The sequence below is a fragment of the Hesperophylax consimilis genome, chromosome 16 (assembly GCF_061612785.1).
Source record: "Hesperophylax consimilis isolate HC1 chromosome 16, BYU_Hcon_1.0, whole genome shotgun sequence".
In the NCBI taxonomy this organism is placed as follows: domain Eukaryota; kingdom Metazoa; phylum Arthropoda; class Insecta; order Trichoptera; family Limnephilidae; genus Hesperophylax; species Hesperophylax consimilis.
In genome coordinates, this window is record NC_142851.1 from 12,064,777 (window position 1) to 12,082,415 (window position 17,639).

At 31.8% G+C, this 17,639-nt stretch overlaps 1 protein-coding gene across 1 annotated transcript; it reads left to right on the plus strand.

Annotated features, from left to right (window-relative positions):
• Positions 1–3,513: 3,513 nt before the first annotated feature.
• LOC149416714 (uncharacterized) lies at positions 3,514–8,392 on the plus strand. Its single transcript, XM_089641309.1, has 4 exons — positions 3,514–3,596; positions 5,922–6,077; positions 7,624–7,785; positions 8,231–8,392. The coding sequence occupies exons 1-4, from the start codon at positions 3,585–3,587 to the stop codon at positions 8,390–8,392; spliced, it is 492 nt and encodes a 163-aa protein (XP_089497435.1). The 5' UTR covers positions 3,514–3,584.
• The last annotated feature ends 9,247 nt before the right edge of the window (positions 8,393–17,639 follow it).

The window sequence follows — 17,639 nt, forward strand, 5'->3', positions numbered from 1 at the left end:
TATCAAGAAAAAATAACTTTACCGACACAACACAGGAATACAATATTGGAAGAATGGTGTCGTTTATGCATTATTAGTAGCATCTTTTACTGTCACGCGATTCTTGCCTTTAAAAATAATTTAATATTCCATACTCCCTTCTTTATTTAACTAACCCTAAGTGTAGGTGTAAATAGGTACTTAATTAAAATCTAATATATGGATATTGACAAGAGCTTCTTTCAAAGTAAGTACTATATAGATATATATATCTATATAGTACTTACTATATATCTCCTTTTTATTTATTTGTGCTTTGAACTATAACATGTAGGCCATTAAAAAATTCTATTTTCATGGTTTTAACTCGATTATTGCCTGGCGCCGTTCTCCAGCCCCGTATTCATGCTAAACATTAGTTTAGCAACATTTGATCAACATTGTTGATGAGCGGAGAGAATGTTGCTGCAAACTTTGTTGAAATAAATACAGGTTGTCCACACACCAGTCTGCGTTAAAATGTTGCCCGAGGAAGTAGTGTTGTTGTGTTCTCTGTATCTGATGAATAGGATTTCAATTAAAAAAGAGAAAAAGATGGTGGAATCGAAACTATCTTCTGCAAAGAGAAAATTTGATGAGTGACCTCAGAATGACAGATGGATCATTTATTAACTTTACGAGAATGTCGAAAAGTGATTTCGAACATCTTCTGGAAATGATTGGTCCGTCAATAGCCATTAATTCTATTAATTACATTATTTTATCATTGCTCCACACTACTGCCATGATTATAAACTTTGCAAACACGTTCACACACGTCTTTGCGTCACAATTTGTTGCTAAACTGATGTTTACGCTCGTCGGGCGAGAGCTTGTCAACATGCCGTTATCAACTCCGCAACACGCAGTGTTGCCAGCAACATGTTGACAGCAACCAAGCAACACGTTGGTTCAACTTTGTTGCTAAACTAATGTTTACCATGAATACGGGGCTTTAGTAAAAATTCTAAAATATGGATGTTTACAAAAGCGCTTTTTCCATAATAACCGCAGGTGGCGGCTTGTGACTTTTGGGAGTAATAGAGTGCGAATATTAAATAGAATGGCATTATTGATGTTGTTGTAGCCTGAAAGGTTTTTATTTTTTTCGTAAATTCAATTTTTTAATGAAGATTTTCAGGAAATTACAGTTTAGCAGTGCACTGAACCGATTTCCTGAAAATCTTCATACAAAAAAAATTTAAAAAAAAAAAATACAAAAACGTTTTCGGCTACAACAACATCAAAAATGCCAATTTATATTAATAATAGCACTCTATTACTCCCAAAAGTCACGAGCTACCATTGACAGTAAGTACTTATATTTATACTTTTGAAAGTAGCTGTAACATTGTGGTTATTCATTATTTTATTTTTATTATATTTTTTCATATACATGGCATAACGTTGCCATCAACCAAAAAAAGAATAGTGAAAGTACAAAAACTCAAACAAAAGTATTAAGTAAAAAGCATAAAATGTAATAGTACAACAACTAGAAGAAGAGTATAAAGTAACAAGTATAAATGTAAATGTACAACAACTCAAAGAAAAGTATAAAATGTTAAAATAATACAATATCTAAAAGTTAAAATGTACAAAAAATATTATTTATTTAAAAAGGTTTTAAAAAGTGAGTACCTACTGGTAAGTATGAGCAATGAAGAAGAAAATAACTAACAGGAGAAGAAAATCTTCGACAAATCTAACTATTCATTGAAAAAGTTCAATATCAAGTTACCAGTTGTGAAATTTTCATTTTCTATCGCTCTTTTTGTGCCATTAAAGATGTGTTGATTGTCCCATATATTAGGCCATTTCAGTTCTAGATTATACAAGAATCGGGTAAGCACTTAACTTGTTAATGCGGTGCACAGGTACATGACTATGTGATTATTATAGTAAAGCAGTGGCTTACTGGCTACGTTTGACACGCTGAATGGAAAATAGCTTTAAGTGACAATCATAGACATGTTTTTAATACTGAGCGAAGCATTATTAACAATAAAATAGTTGAAAACCAGTCAGTAAAGATCGAATAATGGGAATTTTATAAATGTAAATACACCTTTTATCTCAATTTAATAGTAAAAAGGCTTTCCAAATTCATATCCCTGAAGACTAATATAATATCCATACGCACCCTTTGAAATGTAATTCCAGTCAAAATAATAGTATAAAATTCAACATTCAATCTTAAAAATGTATTTGCTGTACCTTTCTACATAATTTTATTTTATTTTTTATTTGATTTTTTAACAAGTATGAGTATAATTACATTTTATTGGTCATGATTAAAAAGATATGATATTAAAGCCTTTTTGTACCTAGCTTCTGTGCAGTTAAACAGATCCGCTACATCTGCGTACCTATCACTTACTTCATGTAATCTAGGTACAAGCGAGTGTTTGAAATGCTCAGTCTTAGAATTGTTACAATTAATTATATTTAAATGAACCAATATTTCTTTGTTCCAACCGTTCCTTCCTTAAGGCAAACATATAATATATGTTTGCCCTGAGGAAGGAACGGTTGTTCCGAAACCGGTCGGCGTTAATAAAACATATTAGTGGTTCTAACAAAGTAAAATTGTTTCATTTACTAATATTTATTCCACTTTCCATATTTTAGATCTTACATTAATGAGATAAGCAGGGCCGGCCCTACGCGGGCGTAGTTGGAGCATTCTGCTCTGCTGATACTACCTCAACATATCACCCTTAACAATATGATTCACAAAACGGCGCTACACAAAAATATCGAATATTATTGATTACAGTGATCACCTACCCAGGCGTCTCCTGGTTATAACAAGGGGCGTCAAAATTAGGTATAGGTATAGCCTGGAGACGACGTATTATTTTAATGAAAGACCATTTGCTAACACAGAGCTGTCCGTTAATATTCTCCTTATACCACTTTGGACAAATGGCGTGATTGTTAGTTAGACAAATAAGTTCATCATAAGAAATTATACTCGCCAGCTGGCCCTTGAGACTGTTTGCTAACACAGAGCTGTCCGTTAATCCTCTCCTTATACCACTTTGGACAAATTGCGTGATTGTTAGTTAGACAAATAAGTTCACCATAAAAACAAAATCAAATTAAATATCCAACATCTATTCAACCAAATAATTATTTAAAAAAATATTTACCTATTGAAATTCATAATTAATGAATCGATCATAATCAATGAAATCGCGGTAATAGAAAAAAACCAGCTGGGTGCGTGACTGACATTAAATTGAAATAAAAAAAATAACACATTTAAATTACAATAAGCTTTTGTGCTTACATATTGATAAAAAACCATCGTCCACAAAGAACAAGGTCACAAAACGGTAGTTATTTTTAATATGCATGATATTATAAATAGATGTTTCGGTTATTTGGAGCACCAGTTCGAAATAGAATCGCAAGCGAAAATCACTTCGCACTGTATCCAATATACTGAAACAATTAATATACCTTGATTAATAGAAATGCAAAGAGATATGAAATATGTATTTCTAATTGTCTGTTTTATATCCATTTATTATGTCAAAAATAACCATCAAGTTGATGCGATGGAGATGGCAGTAAGTACATTTAAAACAAATCTGATCTTCATGGCAAACTAATAATGTATTAAAATGTATATTATGCATTAATTCAGCCTCTATTACATGATGTCATTATAGAGTGGGAAGGCGACTCTGAAGCCGCCTTTCAGTCAATAATAACAATTCAAAGTATAATTATTAAAAACATTCTTCCCTACTCCAGAGATATTTCGGGAATTTAATATATCATCTATCACAGAATTGTGTAAAAGAAACACCCAAGATAAAATTTTCAAAGAATACTTCACTAATAAAATTCACCACACATAGCATATTATAAGAATTAGATTCAAAACGAACGGTTTAAGAGGGTATTACCAGATACAGCCGAAAATTAGTGATTTTTAAATCGATTCTACAAAAAATTATATATTTATTTTCAAAGATTGTTATTTATCATTTTAAATTTTTAAAAGTATGTATTTTTTTATTATAGTAAAATTATACCGTTGGTAGTTGCGTTTTTTTTTAATTTTTAAACGTTATGTTGCAATGAACAACACATATTTCATCTCATATTATTAAATAATAAATTATCTATCGTTAACTCTTTTCAGAATTTTAATTTTACTTCAAATAAAATTGTTAATTAATACAATTCAATTCATTAAATTTTTTTTGTTATGCACTTACATAATGTTGATTGACTAGATGATCATTTGTGGAAAAGTGTGTGGAAGGGTTTAGTTTTTCCTATGGGGAAGATTTAACCCGGACAATAAAATCGGAAGCTTAAAAAAAAAAAAAAACAATTCTAAGATGTGTTTTGTGACGAAAATCCCCCAATTTGTGTATTTATTTACGCACTAACAAAAATTATATAATGTAGATTTTTTTACACACAACATTATTTAAAAATTATAAATAATTATGACCACAAAATTATTTTTAAAAGTGTGTTATTGTAATGAATTTTCGATTCGCGTTTACACATTTTTTATTTGTATTAGCATCCCACCGCTGGCAACGACCATGGCTCGCCATCGATCCTTGTATTTAGGTGTAATATATTATTTTCCAAACACAATATTTAAGTAAACGTTACTTTAGAAAATGAACAATTCAAAAAGCAAATTATTTGGATAATAATCTATACTATCTAGCATTAAACACTCACACACACTTATTTTAGTTATTATGATTGTTTTTTTTTCCAAAATTATGTTTGTAGAATCACGTTTTTACGGTGAATATTGTTTACAAATCACCTTCTAAGCATTATTTTACAAGCTCCGGAGCTCACTTTATGAAGAGAGGAAATAACATTTTATATTTAAAATTAATTGATTGATATAATTAACGTTCTGTTATATTTTATGTAAAATGTCTGTTATACTTTATAATAAATAATAATATCAATGTATCCTCGAAACGAACAATATTAGATACAATATGTATTTCTTTTTATAATTACCGGGGGTAACTTTGCTACGTGATTTTACGTGATGGTAGAGATAAAAAAAGATAAATAACTTTTTGGAAAGTTCATTGGATTTTTCTTTTTTTTTCATAAAACTGTTTTACCCAAAACTACCATTGAACATTGGAATTTAGAAAATAATTATTTCTCCTTTTTCATTTACTATTGTGTAGAACCACCTCCCGAAGTTAATACATAGATATCCGGACACCTTGTATATTATAATCCTTAGTTTCTCGTGCAAGGTATGCTTTTAATATTGTCGTACATTTTTATCACGACATACATAATTTAACAATATTTCTATAAAATTATGAATCTACATTACTTGGTTCGATTGATATTAATAAATAAAGTTTTAATTAATCCTTCCGGATTTTTAGTTAGTTTCTTGAATTTGTCATTCGTCGTGATTTGATCAAATATGGAAGATTTCTATTTTCGTTGTTGAAAAATGTGTTTTGAAGATTAACCTTTAGAATTTGGTTATCCATTGTGTTTTGAAGATTTAGAATTGTGTTAATCTTGTTGTCCATGGTGTTTTGAAGATTTGCCTTTAGAATTTTGTTCTCCTTGCTGTCCATGGTGTTTGGAAGATAAGCCTTTACAATTTGGTTATCCATGATGTTTTGAATATTCGTCTTTAGAATATATCATTTTAATTATTCCACGATGTTTTGAGTATTCACCTTTAGAATATATAAGTAAGATATCCTTGTTGTTTATGGTGTTTTGAGGATTCACCTTTAGAATATATTATAATTTTGTTATATTTGTTGTCCATGGTGGTGGCTAGGGAATAAGCAAAGGAATAATAAATATTACTTTCGTGAAATCTTGCAAAATGATTATTGATAATTGATATGTTTTGTTTTCCTAAGGGTCCTTCCGATATCACAGTGGAAAGGTGGGAAGAGTGCGAGAATCCCAAAAAATACCAGGTTCCCATGGCAGTGAACATGGCCAAACTAAATAGGACCCACGCTGGCATCACGGGCTGCTTGGAGCTGGGTGTCCCTATGGACGAAACCGTCATTGTGTGTATAAGTATTTAAACAAAACCCAAATGAAAGCCTTAAAGGTTATGTTTGGATTTGAGGCCGGAATTCCCTATCAATATTTAAAAAAATAAATAATTATTACCCCTGGAAAACCGTTCGTGCACCAGTGATAAGAATTTTTCCAGCCGACAAACCGTTCATGCAGTACTGACATTGGAATTTCGCCCTAGCTGGAATTTTTTGAAATGCGATTTAAACCTGTATGCCATAAGAAAGTTCATAAATTTTTTTAACAGATTCGCTTCCACTTGAAATACGTTAGAGTTCATTTTTGGATCATAATTGATTTCCTTAAAAAAGGGTCTGGTGTTTAACAGGTTAAAAATTACCATTACTCACAAAAAAAAAATGACAGGGTTGCTTCTAAAATCGTGAAAAAATGAATACTTTAATGGCCTATATTTTAAAATTTAAAACACAAATAATTAAAGCAGCATACCGTACAAGATATTTTCTATGCCTTTTGATTACAAACATAGTTATTCAGTTTGGTCGAGTATTTTGGCCTCAAATTCATTATTCCGTTATTTCTACGTTTAATTTGTTTTCATCAATACCAGCTTATAATAGGGATTATTCTGGGACTAACTATAATAATATGTACGCCTCATTGCCCAAGAATCTAAATAGAAGGTAATGATGTGGATTCTTCGGTAGTCATCTTCAATTTATCAAATAAATACAAAATATTGTCTCTGGGGCAATTCAGTTATGTTTAAAAAAGTTTAATTGTAACTCTTCCTGAATAAAACACCCTACAAAGGAAGTAAATAAAAGTGACTATATATATATATATATATATATAGTCACTTTTATATTTATATATATATATATATAGTCACAGAGAAATGGGAATGGTATGTTTCAGTCAATCTATATTTTTTGAGTGTTCGTTTTCTGTGCCATTTCCGTATGACCGATAGCTGCATTTGTTGCTCCTCCGCAAACAATGATTCCGTTTTCTGTTATTGAATTGAACTCTGGACCTCAGCCTTCCCGGGGCTTTGCTATGATCGCTGAGCTAATCCGATCCTATCCCCTTCGACTAAGAACTACCAACATTATCTTGAACATTGATATCTTTTCAATCAATACTATTTTATTTTATTTAATATTTTAGAATATTAGTAGCTTGCAATTATTAAGACGTGCAATGACTGTTTTTGGTATATTGAATTGATATTTAATAAATAAATATAATTTAATTGAATGTTACACACGTAGAAAAATGAGTACAGCTTTTTTATCACTATACTGTTCAAAATATAACTACATAACAATTTCATAATAAAATATTAGTCATTCAGAATAGTGGCCTTGTCCGAATAAATAAATGGATGAGATGCAAAATTGTTATTATTTTAAAAACACGTGTTCCAACTTCCTCGTGAAATATTCGTGCTGTACTTTGTTATGAAATTTGTCATTTCATTCGTAATACACCTCTAGTCCCGTTTTACAGAAAAACGAAAAATTTGATCAAATTGACAATACTTCATATCAATAAGTTTTCCCTGTGCAGTTGAATCTTGAAGTAGCCAAGTGGGGCGATGGGGGATGGAAACCAAACGCCCTCAACTATGAAGGACCCGCCTGTGACACCTTCATGGAGCACATCAAGGAACCGTGGGAGTCCTTCATACATACTGCTGGGTTCGAGGAAGTCATCTGTCCTTTGCCACAGGTACTAATTCATTGTGCCCACCTACAATTCCAAAATACAGTAACACCCAAATCCTTTTAGCATAGTCGCATGATCAATTCAATATAAGATTTCTCAAGTTATTCATTCATACAATTAAATCAACCTCCACAACAATTCAGCATGAATTTTATCTTCCTGTCTACATGAATAATGTGCCAATGGTTCTGCATTTGAGAGGCGGTACACGTAATTTTTTCTTGGGCATTAACTATGTAACTTTTTCTTGACAATTTGTTTTTGAAAAGTTTTTATTATATAATCATTGAAGACAATATTAACCACTGTCAAACGAAAAATATGAAATATTGTTGCGGATTTTTATAATCTGCTACCACTTTCAATAGATCAATGTTTTGTTCCCAAGGTTTCCACAGATCACCCTCCTGTTCACATAGACATATCTAAAACGTTGAAATTATTTCAGGAAAAATATTGCGTAGACAAAACCGCATTTGACCTGACAGGACTGTTTCCCGCCATGCTTTACGGCAACTTTCGGGCGGATGCAACACTCCTCATCAAAGATGTCCCTCACAGGTGCTTGCGGATATATTTAAAATCTGAGCCTGCTAAAAAAAGCTATTAAAAAACCAAAAAATATATATTATATTAAATTATTAACCCTTATGAGACAGGTTAAATTTTGTAAATATCTTGAAGCCAAATTCAATATTGCAAATTTGATTTGAAATAATAGACACAATTTACAATTTTTTTTTACTTTAGAATTTTCATAGATAGTAACGGAATGCATTAATAACTTTTAAAACCTAGAAAAACGCACTGCATACTGCAGTGCACCTCGAGTTAGTCATAATTTCACTGGACTGCAAATGTAGCCTGCCGCACAATAGGGGTTAATAAAAAAATGGCGGAAACTGAAATGACGATGCTTCTTATAATTCATACATTGTATTATTATGAGTAAAAACACTGAATAACTTGGACGACTTTTATTTTTGAACGCACTGGTTTTACCCCATTGATGATTATATGATATCATACGATGATTGCCAATTGTTAATAGTTAGGTACATTAATCCGTGAGCTAATTGATCTTTTACTGAAGCAATTGAAACGATTGACGTTTGAGACATCATAAGGCAAGATCGATTGACGCAGCGAAATGATAATTTCGCTATGCGATTGACATTCTTTCAAAATTAAAACTTTAAAAAAATATTTACTGTACAAAGGGTATAGCTTATAGGTTACATCCCATTTCTTCCAGCTAACCCAACAAATACACATTATATGACACAACCCAACAATTACATGTTACAAATGTATGTAAATAAAATATAAAAAACAGAGGTATTTAATTTATGTAAGGTATTCATTTAAGGTGTAATGACATTTGTTTAAAAGAAATGTTTTTAGTGATGATTTAAATTAAAGTATGTCGGTTATTTGTTTGATGCTACGTGGAAGGTTGGTATATACTTCAATGGCCATGTAGTGTGGTCTTTTTTGAAATATAGTTTTTTTTAACTTTTTTTTTGTTCAGTTGCTCTATCTGGAATTTAGTTTCATTGCTGAACGGGATTTTTTATGACTTATAATTGTATTACATCGAGATTGTCCAGAGTTATGGAAATAAAATCAAAAGTTTGTTAGGCACTGGTATTCGTAAACTTTATGTACTATTTCTGCAGACGTCAACAAAGCAACTGGGGCAAAAATATTGAAGGGTCGATTGAAATTTAAAACAATCAACCAATACTACTATAGATATGTGGAAATTCAGTACCTCTTGGGAATAGCAATCATCAAGTTTGCTGGACTTTTCGTTAATTTAATTTTCAGGACAACCAAATTTTTTTTTTTTTTTTTAGATTGATAGGCTTAGTTCATATTATGAAGTAGGTAATGTAGCAAAAATATATAACAATACATTAATATCATTGGAAAAATTAGTTTTTACATAACATTGTGGAAATTACTTTCGTTTTTACAATATAAGAGATAAGGCAAGCACCTTAATTTTTTTCATTGTTTCTATGATGTGTAATAATATGTGTATAAGCATTAGTATTTTAACTGATTTAAGACGTGTTTATAGAACATATTATTTGAGTTTGTGAAGTGTGGTTGGAATTTTAGGTCTAGAGGCCAAAAATATTAAATAATTACATGAACGTACTAAACATTTGTTGTTTATCTGTAAGTTAGCATATGTTCACTCTGGATTATCCCAAGTCCAGACGCCAATTTTTAAGCGACTTAATCAGAATGCACGCACTTTTCGATTTCCATGAATCGTGTATGAGGTTTAACATTTTGGGCCTAAGTAAGAGGATTGTCTTTAAGCAATAGATGTTTTAGTAATAGATGGAACTACTGGATTCCTCCCTGCAGGACAGGTGTCGTGATGATGGTCGATAGAAGGGTAGTGGTGGCGATGTTTTTGTGTATGTAATATATTTTTTCTTACATCAAGAACTCGTATCTCTTCGAATACATCACTGGGGTACCAAAATGGTTTAATGATGACACTTAGAAGTGATTTTTGAGCTTTTGCTGAGGGATCTAGTATGGTTTTGGTACATCCGCCCCAACCTAAGGATGCATATTCTAGTAAAGAGTTATACATGGCAAAGTACATTTGTTCAGATCTTTTAGGTAGAGAATATTTCTAATAGCCATGAATAGATGCTATTGCTCTGCTTTCTTACCTTATGTCCACAATGTGACAAACAGAATCTCCAGAATACTAAGGAATGAAAGCATCAAGAGTGTCTTCGGAACCACAACAAAAATAGAAGACTTACTAAGGCCTGCAAAAACTAAGTTTCCTCTGGAAACAGATGGACTTGTCACAAAGTTCCGGATGTGACAAGGTTTATGTAGGTCAGACAGAGTGGACATTCTCTAAAAGGATATCTGAACACTTCAGAGCATGTAAACTCGGCCACCCTGACAAATCGGCAATTGGCGAGCATTTAATTGAAACCGGACATTACTTTGGATTTGTTTACTGCAATTTGTTCCTTTGTTGTAAATACTTGTTATTTTGTGTGATGACGGTTTGAAAATATGTAGTGAAGTAATTCCAAGCGCTATCTGTCAACGTTTTACTCCTTGATTGTTTGTCTAAACATGATTATATCGTCACAGGCAATTTTCTTAATTGTGTTGTTGTGTTGAAGAGACAAGTTTCGTTTTGGAATTGTCAGACCTAACTTGGTTGTGTAGTGATCCGTGTTGGAGGATTCAAAGACTATGCTATTTATGTGTTGTTATGATTTTACCTTTATATGGTCTCTAAGACTCAGAGGTTATGTGATGCTGGTGAGTTATTTAGGTTAATTTTAAGTAGATCAGCCATAGTATCTTAAAGCAAATTGTGAAATATACTGTTTGAATGAGAGTGATCTACGATTGTTTTCCTATTTTTTTGAATATTTTTTTCTACGGGTCCTTTGCGGACAAGTAGTTTGCTGGCTTTAAAGTATACGAATTGAAAACCGGTCTCTTTATCCGTTTGTTTGATTTTCCATAAGAGTTCCTTATAGTAAGGTGAAAGCACTTCACCCAGGTAAATTGGTGAGTTCGTATTTAGTGTTTTAGCCGCATTTTTAGTGAGAGAATCGAGTCTCTTGTTTTTGTACTATGAAATAAAATGTGCAGTTTTTCTTCCGGGGTGTTCCGTCTGCGATCTCGGGCCCTGGTCACCAGATGAATGTCCACTTGTAGCAGGGGTAGTCCCTGTTAGCTGGCTACCCGATGTACAGCTTTCGTTGGTCGTTCTCCTGGCTGCAACTCCACACCCGCCATCTCCACTATTTTAATGATATATGGTTGGACAAGAGGTGAAGTGGTTTAATTGCCAACACAGCCCCCAAGCAAGCATTATTTGATCCGTGCTCTCGTCCAGGCAACACCCAATCATTAAATAGAAGGATTCATTCAGGAAAAATAAAATCATTTTTAATATTCAACGTTTTTATTACAATAAGATTAATGAACATTGTTTTTACAATATTACACTTCAAACTACTTGATTTTTGAACAATTTTTCATATAACATGAACTACAAAGTCTTTAAAATTTTACAATAATATTTATTGCCTTTTGATCAAAAATTATACAAAAAAATTGAAAAAAATATTTTGACAGTTAATTTCTAGGTAAGTACTTATAAATAAATTAATAAATCAATTCATTTTTACAGATTTTTTTTCAATACTTTTATACAATTCTATTTTAATAAAGATAATTTTCCAAATTTCATCGTAATTTTATTTGGCTGTACATTTGGCATTGTTAGCTGTTTTCGAAATACTTAAAACTATTGTATAAATCAGGGGTTCCCAAACTGTTGTAGAATTAATAACAGAACGACAAGCTTTCGCGACCCACTCACCCGTGTGTAATGAAGATAGTGGGTATTGCTTTTTTTCAACTTTTGTGATATTATGGTGAGCTATATAAGGTACATAATATATACAAGTATTTGCAAAATGTATTTAAAAAATCTTTTTTTTTTCAAGAACCACAGTTTGGAAATCTCTTCCATGTCTAAATATATTTTTACATATTTATGAAGAAAAAAAATCATCTTAAATTACAACAACAAATAAACATAAGGGTAAAATCATGATTTAAAAAAATAATTATCACAACAAAAGCATTATGAAAATAACGTTTTCCGATTTTTTTCCTCGACAGAATTACATATGTTTTTTTTTAAAGGAAATATTGTGAAACACCCTAATTTTATCCTAGAAAATATTTATTTTTCATCTCCATAAAACGGTTAAACACCAATATATCACGCAGAAAATTACAAATTTTTATAAATGTAAGTATAAAAAAGATCATGGGAGCTGTTTTACTATTTTGTAACATGTGTCAAAAGATAGTTGCTAAACTGTCCCTAAGTGAAAATGTCGTTGGTCAACGCAGAATCGTTAGCAGTTGAGTCGCTCTGTAGATTGGTGCATTCTGATAGGTAGAAATCATCTCTTTAGGTGCATAAAAAAATGCATGGAATCAAATATACTACACCAATCTATCTAGGTATATTGAAAGGAAATAGAACCACGTATCACTTAGTTTAAAGTACATAAAAATATACAAACATAATCAGTAAACACGACAAATTAAAACCTCAGACAAAAGAATATAAATATATATGCACATAAAAAATACATATTTTTTATTTGGCTTTAAGCTAAATCTGTAGATTATTATTATTATTCAAATTATTTACAAGCGTTTTTCTTTAATAAATTTAAACAAGCTGATTTCATAGTACTTCTAAGCGTCTATGTTATAAAATATTTACATTATGATTACAGTAACGTGCTAATATTTTTTACACAGATATTTTTACAGTAGTGTCTGCTTTGTACTACTATTACTAATTTATTTATACTGTATTCCTACATATGCATATCTAATATAATATTTATACTATATTCCTACGTATACATATCTAATATAATATTTATACTATAGTCCTACATATACAAATCTAATATAATATTTTATTTATTTATTTTAACCATATTCCTATTAAGGTGTTAGTATTTACAACCCTGAGGTACACCTTAAGTTTCTTAAAAATAATTTCATGACTAGACTTTCGCTCATCTTTTGAATTCGTGATCGATTCCATATCGTAAAGTTAACTTTACATAAACAATACAATATTTTTTATTTATTAATAATACACATGCTAACACGTTAACATTTTCTATCACATCTTCTACTTACATAGACCTAATAATAAATATTATTATTTTATATTAAACAATTTTAGAGAATTAGTTCAAAGAAATTATGGCATTCAATTTACATATTTAATATATTATTATTTGATTTTAAATTAATAAAAATCTTTTGTAGATAATTAGTTGGTTAAGGAGAGGTAAAACTTTCAATTTAATTAGTGTAGAATCAAGCTTCTACAGGGCAAAAAAACAACTTAATTTAAAAAACAGATTTATAAAAAAAATGACAATAGTAAAATTAAAATATTGCGTTATGAGTTTTTATTGAGTGTTACATTTTTATTATTGAAATTTGATTTAATAACTGGTGTACTGTTGCGAGGAAGGTTTTCTTTTAAATTAGTTGAAAAATCAAAGAAAATGGTAATTTTTGTTTTTGTTGTATATAAGTTATTTTGACCGGTGTAATGGAGTATTCTTCGTTTAATTAATACTGAATAAATGAATGGTTCCTTTCGCGTAAATAAAAATCTATTTAAATGACAAGAATGATGACTAGGAGTTTGCACGAAATAGTTAAATAAACAAAAAAAATCCAGTATTATTTTATATGTCTAAAATCAAAGACTAAGCGGTTAATCGAAATACACATTCAAAAGAATTATAATGTATAATAAACGACACGATCCTTTTCAAATAAGGGTCATAATATTACTACAAATAGGTAGGTAACTAACTTTTATCCATTAAATAAAAATGACAAGAATAAAGACTAGACGTGTATACAAGCTTGACCAGAAAGTTACAAATAAATCTAATTGCATATTTAGTGACTAAAAATGTTACAACTAATCGAGATCATTATTTTTTACCTAAAATTAATATCTAATTACATACAGTACAATATATTACAGACAAGGATGGTATTTTACAACTAGATGGCAGCACTTCTGTTTGTAGCTGAACGTGGAGCGAGTGCGTATAGCAGACGTTAGTGTAATAATATTTTAGATTTTAATGCAATTTACAAAAATGTTGGTGATTACGGAAAATATGTAGGCCGACTTCCTGCGTTACTTTCGGACACATTCCTGGAAGAGTAGGCGTAAAGAGGGTTGTAACTACCATTGGCCTGAAAGTTATTAAAGCTGTTGACGGAATGTCTATTTGTATTGAAGCGCCAGCCCGGGATCGTCTCCACCGTCTGTGGAAACCTCGGCACCGGCCTCAAAATCATCAAATGTCAGTTGGTGTCTTCGCAGACTTCCAGTCTCGATTGAACAGTCCCGCTAACTGGTCTGGCAGCCTTTCTGATCTCTTCGCAGGTCTCATCCTCAGATCCAGTTATGTCAAGAGTTTGAGACTCTTCTGAATCTGAAGAAACGGGAGAAGTGTGCTTGCTACTACCAGATCTTTCATAACTCCTCATTATTCTTGCGTCGTCAGATTCACGACCCCGCAAGATTTTGTCCGCGGTGTTTTCACAGTCGGCAAAGTAGTTGATGCTCAATGGTCTCGCTGGCGGTATTTTGTTCCAGAAATGATTGAAATTGGCGTCTCTGAGTTCTTCGCCGATTTCGTAGTTACTCGGTTTCCTGGATAGCTCAGCGTGGACGAGTCTGAAAGCTGAGAACTCTTGACCACTGTGGGGTCTGCTCATAAAACGCTCTTGAGTCGCGTCTTCCATTATTTTGACGTCATCTCCAAAGTCGTCTAATCTACGAGGGTATTTTAGAACATCTTCGCCTTTTTCAGAGAACATTTTTTCATTTCCAGGTATTGATTCCGAATCAAAGTTCTGATGGCTGGTAATATGTTTTTTAAGATACGCCTGTCTCCGGAAACCTTTCCCACACACGGTGCACGTGAACTTCGTCCCTTCGATATGCTCCGTTGCATCGTTCGAGACTCTGTCGGAATCTGGAAGTATTATTGCTGTTGGCTGTTTACGGATTTTTCCTGCTCCAGGAAGTCTGGGTTTGTGCCATCGTCTGTGAGATGCAAGGTTGGCTGGACAGTTGAAAACCTGGAAATAAAACAAAAATTATAAATTTACTACTACCTAAGGTCAATTAACCTGACGTCTACTACTGTTCTGTCACGCAAGTTGACATAGTTTTTCAAGTCAAATAACTGTATGGTTTTCACATAAAAGTGCTTGTGGAGCTTCGAATAAATTCTTAAAATGAGTACGCTATCAGTTACTTATCTATAGGTACCCCCATAAAATGGAATCATCGTATTTTAATACGGTGGGTAAATCATCGTCACCATGGCGATAACATTTGTAAAAGATTGGGTGTCGTATTGGTTAAGTCTACAAAACTGGAGAACGTGCAACGTCTCTTTCTATAAAACGCGTGGTTTATCAGAAAGAGGGAGAGCTTCCAACGGACCTAAAAGCGGTATGCCTTTAGTACTAGGCACAGGGATATGTGGGGTTTGACATCTGCCCATGGGCGCACCTGCCCAAGCCACGCTTGGGGGGCCCCCTTTGTTAATGTACCTTTTATTAAATGATTATATTCGAAAGGGGGAATCGCTCGCGCAGATATGTGGAAGGTGCCAACGGGGTGGATTATTACTTGATAGGTAGGTGGAAGTTTGCTACCTTGATTTGTTTACAGGAAAAAATTTAATTATATATATTTATGTATATTATAATACATACTACGTAATTGAGAAATAATTTCGATTTCAACAAAACTTTGTGATTTTTCTATTATTGTGTGCTCTACCTTTGCAGTCATTTTTTTTTTCATTCGTGTGATGTTATATATTAATAATTGTTAATGGACAATTTGTCCATTAGTAGTGAACGTTGTTCAAATGGCAACACGGCCGCCCGGCATGCAGTAGGTCTGTGTTCTAGTCCAAGTGGCAATTAAAACTTTATTGTTTTCAGTTTTCTTACTTCGTGTTAATTTTATACATAAAAAAGGTTCAATAACCTGTGACAACAACATCAATATCTGGACGTATGATTATTCCGTTAACCGGGTGGTTGCTTTAGGCATTGAAATACCGTGTCAACCAACCAGCAGTGTTCTTCAATGTGTTGACCTTGTAATGTTTCACATTGTTTTGTGCTAGGAATGTGATAAGCTCTTCTTGATAAGAAACGTAACTAGTAAGAACACTCGCACATTGTTATCTAACTGGATTTTCAAATAATGATCTAAGTTGGGTCATTCATACGAGCGAATAATAAATTATTAACACAATAGGGATTAATTTTTAGGTGCTAATGTTTTTTTCTAAATTTAGGATTAGTTATGTTTTTATAAGAATAATTTGATTTAATAAATGTTTGTATTCTTAAATTTCTTCATTTTTCAAACTAATATCTATATATTGTCAACAGAACATTGGCTATTATGAGTGAACGAAGGCGTCACATAAAAGCATTATTCCTGAAAAAATAAATTAACACTAATATTCGTTACCCGGAGTTGCTAAATAAGATTTCATTTTATGTGCCTGCGCGCTCCACACGCTCTTCTGTCATATTCAAAACAACTGTGAACAAAATTCTTGCAAAAAACAGGCTATGTAATAACTACAATTGCGAGCAGAATAAAGACGTTCATAAAAAGTGTTTTTCGGACAGTAAGTTAGTTTTCTGTTGTAGGTTTATATAAATTTCTGTTGTGAATTTAATTTTTTTTATGCTCATCTTGTCTTCTTATTATTTTATAGTTTTGTTATGTTTTATTTAAACTGCTAAACTGTTAAATGTCAATTTCTTAAAACAAGGAAAAATCTACAGATGTGTACAGATTATTTGACTCGAAACACAAATTCACACGTTGTTCATCTTAGAAGGTAATTTTTACACCCGCTTTATAATTTGAACTTCTAATTGTTTTTGTGATGTTTTTTTATTTATTTGTGTTTTATTTGTTTTCTTTTTATATATGGCAACCATGGTATCCAAATAGTGATGGAAAATTCATGCACGACAAAGATTCCTGCCACAAAGAAATAAAAATAAAACTCCAAAAGTCTGATGCACAGCATGCCAATTAGGATTTAGTTTTTATCAAATTTTTTAATCATTTTTTAGGTGTTGTTTTTATTTTAATTTTTCTTCTATATAATGCTCAATCACCTGCTAAACTTTCAAAGCAATTTTTCAGCAAGTCATGTTCACAA

Excerpts from the sequence above, each read along its gene's own strand:
- LOC149416714 (XM_089641309.1), top strand. Across the intron at positions 6,078-7,623 it reads CTATGGACGAAACCGTCATT|TTGAATCTTGAAGTAGCCAA; the intron begins GTGTGTATAAGT and ends TTCCCTGTGCAG. Across the intron at positions 7,786-8,230 it reads TCATCTGTCCTTTGCCACAG|GAAAAATATTGCGTAGACAA; the intron begins GTACTAATTCAT and ends AAATTATTTCAG.